Below are 7,147 nucleotides of genomic sequence, written 5' to 3' on the forward strand. Positions count from 1 at the left end.
TGGCTGATTTATTCAATTCAAGAAAAGACCTTTGTGGTGGTCTTGGATTTGATGAGAATGACAATCCCTGCACCAAACTTTTAAGTGGAAACACTCATGCTGTTGCAACACAGTTAGCTCATGCCTTAGGCTCTCTATCTAATCCAGCAAAGAAAAAGAGTACTGGCCAAAAGAAGTTATCTGGTCCAGAAGTCGAAGTGATCAAACCATTGATAAAGTCAGCAAAAACAAACCCTATCGAGTCAACAGAGAATCCCATGTCCACTCTTGCCAACCTTCTTTCAGACCCAAATGTTGCAGCTGAAGCATTAAATGATGATGTTGTTTCTGCTTTGACGAGAGTACTGAGAGAGGGAACACTACAAGGTAAAAGGAATGCTTCACATGCTCTTCATCAATTACTAAAGCATTTTCAGGTCAGTGATGTGTTCAAAGGAAATGATCAGTGTCGGTTTGCAGTTTCCGAACTCATTGATCTCTTAAACACAACTGATACGAACAATAGCGCTTTTATCGATGTTCTAGAAGTACTCTCTTTACTAGCCAAAGCTAAATATGGTGCTAACTTGTCCCATAACCCATTTTCTACATTCACTGAAGTTCCTTCATGTTTAGACTCTCTTGTTCGCGGTGTGGCTGAAGGTCATCCGTTGGTCCAAGATAAAGCAATAGAGATTTTGTCTCGCTTCTGCAAGACACAGTTTTTATTGTTAGGTCAACTTTTGGTGATACAGTCAAAATCAGTTTCTTCACTGGCCAATAGAATAATCAACTCATCTATTCCTGAAATAAAAGTTGGAGGGGCTATGTTGCTTGTTTGTGCAGCAAAGAACGACAAGAAATTATGGGCGGAAACAATTGGACGATCAGGGTATTTGAAAAACTTAGTAAAAACTCTTCTTGATATGTCAAAGGAGAACTCTAAATCTTCTTCATATGGAATTGAAATTCAAAGACCAAGATCTTGCATTACAAGCCATATGTGCTTAACCATGGATGGCTCTAAAATGGTTGATCCAGTTACTATCTTGGGAAGCACCGTCTCCATGTGGTTACTTTCTATTATTTGCTCTTCTCATCCCAAAAACAGACTTGTTGTCATGGAAACCAATGGACTTGACATTATTGTAGAAAAGCTTCAAAAAATTAAGTCCAACAATACAGAGGTAGATAAGTATACTTACTAGCTTTCTTTATTTATTTTTTTATTTTATTTTCTCCAAATCCTATAAGTTTTGGTGTTGTTGAGTTGTGATCTTTAATTTTTGCAGGAAAATTTCTCCGATTCCGAAGAAAAATGGATTGCCATGTCATTCTTAGCTGTTATGTCTCAAGAACCAAACGTTGTCTCATCTCCTATAACAGAAAATATTTTGCCAACACTAGCACCTTTCATGCAATCTGATCAGATGATTGATGGATATTTTACTGCACAAGTATTGGCAGCACTAGTTCGTCAAAAGAATGACAAGATCATTTCAGATATCATGGATTCAGATATAGTACAAACTACAATAAACTTGGTAGGGTGTGAAGAATCAGACACAAGGACTTTTTGTGCTTTAGCAGAAGAGTTATCTCTGGTACAAAATCCTTTTGAAGCCACTTTAGAGGCACTCTTTGAAGATGAAAGAGTAAGACGTGGTTCATTTATGAAAGAAAGTATTTTTTTGCTAGTGAATCTCTTGAAGCCAAATGCAGAAAAAGTTGGAGCTATTCCAGTTGTTGTTCGGCTTCTAAGTCGTATTGCAGAGTGTGGCGATTCAAGTAAATTACTTCTCACTGAAGCTGGAGCTCTAGATGCTTTAGTGAGGTATCTTTCTTTGAGTCATCAAGATTCGACTGAGATCATTGTTTATCAACTATTAGAATCACTATTCCGCAACCCAGAAATTACACGACACAAAACAGCTATAAATTCCATGAAGCAGCTTATTGGAATTCTTCATCATGATTCTAGAAGTACCCGTTACAATGCTGCAAGGGTGCTTTGTGAACTTTTTAGCCATGAACACGTCAGAGATTCTGAACTTGCATGGAAAACACTTTCCCCTCTTCTAGAAATGTTGAATACTAAATTGGAGAGTGAGAAAGTGGCTGCTCTTACAGCTTTGGCGAAACTAACTACGGGAACTAGTCCAAGCCCATATATTCTTACTAGTCTTGAAGGAAACCCATTGGAGAACATCTATAAAATTTTATGTTCAGATAGTTCATCACTTGAATCAAAGACAAGTGCTGCGAGGGTATGTCGCTTTCTATTTACCAGTGAAGTTTTGAGAACAAACTCATCCGCCGTAGGTTGCATGGCACCTCTTATATCACTAATCCGATCAGGAACAAGCACAGCTATAGAAGCTGGAATGTTTGCACTTGACATACTCTTGGATAGCAAAATATTCTCAGAGGTCGCAGAAGAACATGATTGTGTGAACCTCTTTTACGGCTTTGTGGCTTCTGAAAACTATCTGATCAGTGAGGCTGCAATTTCTTGTCTTGTGAAAATGGCTAAAGACAACACTCCGCGTAAAATGGATCTTATTAAAATGGGTGTAATCAAGAAATGCCTTGGTCAACTCTCTAGATCTCCTCCATGTTCTTTGTGTTCAGTAATCGCAGAGCTTTTCAGAGTTTTGACGAATGTTGGTGTTGTAGCTAGAAGCCAAGATGCAATAAAAATGGTACAACCGCTCCTCTTGATTTTGAATAGACAGGACTTGGATTTTCAAGGCCAGCTTAGTGGTTTACAAGCTATTGCAAACATCTTGGAAAAGCCAATGATTCTTGAATCATTAAATATTGCATCGTCTGCTGTTGTTACGCCTATGATACCATTGCTTGAATCTGAATCTTTAACGGTCAAAAATGCAACCGCAGAACTACTGACCTCACTACTCAAAACGCCACGTTTCCAAGAAGAGATAATGACTAAGGATCTCGTTGCTCCTCTTGTGAAATTAGCAGGGATCAGAGTAAGAAACTTGCAAGAGATAGCGTTGATGGGCTTAGAGAAATCGTCACTTACATGGACAAAGGACGTAGCTGATGCCGAAGGAATTCAAGAGCTCTCCAAGGTTATTATCGACGATGATCCTCAACTTCCTGTATATCTATGGGAATCAGCAGCTTTCATTCTCTGCAACATCCTCAGATTCAATCCAGAACACTACTACTTTACAGTGACTATACCAGTTCTGACAAAAATGTTGTTCTCAACAGCTGAGAGCATAGTGATCTTAGCCGTAGACGTATTGATCATCCGTGAGAACCAAGACTCATTAAGTGTCTTGGAAATGGTTGAAGCTGGTGCACTCGACGCATTACTAGATCTACTAAGATCACACCAATGCGAAGAACTCGCTGGAAGATTACTCGAATTAATACTACGCAGTCCAAAGGTTAGAGAGACAAAGATATGCCAGTTTGTAATAACTCCCTTGTCAGAGTACATATTAGACTTAAACACAACATCAGAATCCGCAAAGCTTCTTGTAGCCATGGCTTTAGGTGACATATCTCAACACGAAGGATTAGCTAAAGCCACTGATACTCCTCTGGCTTGTCGCGCATTAATCAGTTTGATAGCGGATGAACCAAGCAACGAGATGCAAATGGTTGTGATTTGTGCATTAGGAAACTTTGCAATGCATAGTAGAACAAGTCGTAAAGCTATAGCTGAAGCTGGTGGAGTATGTTTGGTTCAAGAGATGCTTAGATCTTGTAACCCACAAGTTTCTACACAAGCAGCTCTAATGATCAAATCTCTCTTCTCAAACCATACACTTCAAGAATACGTCTCCGGTGAAATCATCAAATCTTTAACAAGTAAGTTTCCGATTTCCGAATTCAAAATTGCGATTAGAGAAATCAAACACTCACCGATTGTGATGCAGCTGCGATGGAGAGAGAGTTATGGACGACGGNGAGTAAGAAACTTGCAAGAGATAGCGTTGATGGGCTTAGAGAAATCGTCACTTACATGGACAAAGGACGTAGCTGATGCCGAAGGAATTCAAGAGCTCTCCAAGGTTATTATCGACGATGATCCTCAACTTCCTGTATATCTATGGGAATCAGCAGCTTTCATTCTCTGCAACATCCTCAGATTCAATCCAGAACACTACTACTTTACAGTGACTATACCAGTTCTGACAAAAATGTTGTTCTCAACAGCTGAGAGCATAGTGATCTTAGCCGTAGACGTATTGATCATCCGTGAGAACCAAGACTCATTAAGTGTCTTGGAAATGGTTGAAGCTGGTGCACTCGACGCATTACTAGATCTACTAAGATCACACCAATGCGAAGAACTCGCTGGAAGATTACTCGAATTAATACTACGCAGTCCAAAGGTTAGAGAGACAAAGATATGCCAGTTTGTAATAACTCCCTTGTCAGAGTACATACTAGACTTAAACACAACAACAGAATCCGCAAAGCTTCTTGTAGCCATGGCTTTAGGTGACATATCTCAACACGAAGGATTAGCTAAAGCCACTGATACTCCTCTGGCTTGTCGCGCATTAATCAGTTTGATAGCGGATGAACCAAGCAACGAGATGCAAATGGTTGTGATTTGTGCATTAGGAAACTTTGCAATGCATAGTAGAACAAGTCGTAAAGCTATAGCTGAAGCTGGTGGAGTATGTTTGGTTCAAGAGATGCTTAGATCTTGTAACCCACAAGTTTCTACACAAGCAGCTCTAATGATCAAATCTCTCTTCTCAAACCATACACTTCAAGAATACGTCTCCGGTGAAATCATCAAATCTTTAACAAGTAAGTTTCCGATTTCCGAATTCCAAATTGCGATTAGAGAAATCAAACGCTCACCGATTGTGATGCAGCTGCGATGGAGAGAGAGTTATGGACGACGGCGATGGTAAACGTGGAAATAGTAAGAACACTAAACGCGATTCTCACGACGTTTCCCAAACTCCGTTCGTCGGAAGCAGCCACCGCTTGCATCCCTCACTTAATCGGAGCTTTAAAATCCGGCGAGCAAGAAGCGAGAGCTACAGCGATGGATACTATATACACGATGCGACAGTCGTGGACGACAATGCCGACGGAGATAGCGAAATCTCAGGCGGTTTTAGCGGCGGAGGCGATACCGGTTTTGCAATTGATGATGAAATCGAAATCTCCGGCTCCGTCGATCTTTCACGAGAGAGGTAACAGTCTCTTGAATTCTTTGCCGGGAAGTCTCACGGTGGCGATCAAACGCGGCGATAACCTGAAACGTTCCAATGCGTTTTGCAGATTAATCATCGATAATTGTCCCAGCAAGAAAACCAAGGTAATGTAATTTTGGTTTAACTTGGTTTAGTCTGGTTCTGGTCAATTCGGTGCAATTCAATCCCATTATGGCGGTTTAAAGTGGTTCAATCCGAGTGTCTAAGCTATTCGGTGCAATTCAATCTTGTTTTGGCTGTAATTAAAATCCCATTTCGATTTACCATCGTTTATTTCGGTTCTAATCAATTCAGTGCAATCCAATCTTGTTTTTGGCTACTCGATTTCATTAAACCGGCTTTTGGTTCAGGTTGTGAAACGAAGCAGCTCACCGGTTTGGAAAGAATCATTCACATGGGACTTTGCTGTATCTCCAAGAGGACAGATTCTTGAAATCGTATGCAAATCTAACAACATCTTTCGAAACGTACGTAAAGATTCATCATTGTTTGTGTGTTTTTTTTTTTTGGTACCAGATCTTTCACAAATGTTGTTTATGATTTTTTTGTAAAATCTTTGCAGAAAAATATGGGAAGAGTGACGATCCCAATCGATAAAGTATTGACAGAAGGGAGTTACAGTGGAAGTTTTAAGCTGAGTGATGAAAGCAATAAAGATGATTCTTCTAATAGAAGTCTAGAAATTGATATTGTCTGGTCCAATCAGACATTTTAATTTTAATATCATTTAAAATGGTACGGTGTTTCTAATTACTCCAAAACTTTTTCTGTAAATCCTGAATATTATTGTTCCTAAATTGTTTATATGTAAGGATTTATGTATAAGTTAATGGTGATGTTATGACTTATGATCTAGGAAGCTTATTGCAATCTGCAGTAACCCATCCTAGTTGTTGTTTCTCGTTGTCGTAGATTATCATTAGCCCTTGCATTGAGATATCTTCAAAACATGACAAAAACAAAATCATAATCAGTTTTTAGTTAGAAACATTACTATTGCGAAGTGCTAAATGTTGTTTGTTTCTTTATACCTCCGATTACGTTGGAGTCTTGTAATCCAACCTCACTTCCATTTAGTAGTCCTAAGCAGACGTTCCCAGTATTCTAAACAAGACAAATAAAAATATCATTAGTGACTGATTATGTGGTATGCAAACGAGTTTTTTGCGTCTTATTCTTACAGAAATTGTGAGATAAGATTCAGGTGGAATCTGAAGCTGAGTGTTTTTTCTGCCGTTTGTAAAGTTGATTGTTAAGGTCTTGAAGTAGGTCTTGACGTCAATAACAGATTTAAAAGGCTTAGCTCCTTTCCAGCAGATTGGTAAGGTCTTATCCTCTTTCGCATCTTTCAACGGCGTGCCTTTTAGATCAGTTTCGATCTGAACCACGCGTAAAAGAGATTGATGCATCATGTGACATACATAGTGTCTTGAGTGTTAGTGTGTGTTCAGTTACGTACCAGCTTAACTATTGTTTGGTATGTTTTGCTGTTGAAATAAGTGTATGAGCTTCCGGTATCGAAAATGAGTTTAAGTCCTTTTATTCCTGTTGGCTTTCCATTGAAAAGAAGCTCCGCTGATCCGGTCGTGTAATGGTTACTGAACACAAATAGATGAACATGAATTAGTTCTAGGAAACAACAATATAATCAATCTATCTTAAAAACCTGATCGATGCAAATATGCAAAGAAGTATACTCTGGTGACAATAACGGTGTCCATGCCACACCAGTGGAAGGAATAAGATTGTCTCCAAAGAACAAATAGCCTCCACCTTTAGAGCTTAAGCAATGTCCGACCACGTTTCTCGTTACTCCCGCGGAGACAAGCTGTGACAAGACGCTGATTTTACCTTTCCCAAGCCCCAAAACTCCAGCAGTTGCAGGTGGAGGATGTGCACTAGGGAAACTCTGATCATAACCACACCTGAAAAAAAAAAAAAAAAAAAAAAAA

The 7,147-nt window shown here is 39.3% G+C and overlaps 2 protein-coding genes across 2 annotated transcripts in view; one reads left to right on the forward strand and one right to left on the reverse strand.

Annotated features, from left to right (window-relative positions):
- The window catches only part of LOC104779129, a 9,592-nt gene extending 3,566 nt beyond the window's left edge, over window positions 1-6,026 (forward strand). Inside the window, exons 4-8 of the mRNA XM_010503518.2 lie at window positions 18-1,166; window positions 1,272-3,825; window positions 4,848-5,299; window positions 5,546-5,662; window positions 5,758-6,026. Of these exons, the coding sequence (XP_010501820.2) occupies window positions 18-1,166; window positions 1,272-3,825; window positions 4,848-5,299; window positions 5,546-5,662; window positions 5,758-5,910 (4,425 nt within the window). The 3' untranslated portion in view covers window positions 5,911-6,026. The remainder of the gene's footprint in view (window positions 1-17; window positions 1,167-1,271; window positions 3,826-4,847; window positions 5,300-5,545; window positions 5,663-5,757) is intronic.
- Window positions 6,021-7,125, reverse strand: LOC109130643 (aspartic proteinase Asp1-like; the record flags this gene model as incomplete). Its single annotated transcript, XM_019240529.1, has 5 exons — window positions 6,021-6,135; window positions 6,227-6,299; window positions 6,377-6,574; window positions 6,655-6,793; window positions 6,893-7,125. Coding segments are annotated over 5 exons (738 nt in total), but the record flags the coding sequence as incomplete, so codon positions are not given.

Source organism: Camelina sativa, chromosome 3 (assembly GCF_000633955.1).
Source record: "Camelina sativa cultivar DH55 chromosome 3, Cs, whole genome shotgun sequence".
NCBI classification, from domain to species: Eukaryota; Viridiplantae; Streptophyta; class Magnoliopsida; order Brassicales; family Brassicaceae; genus Camelina; species Camelina sativa.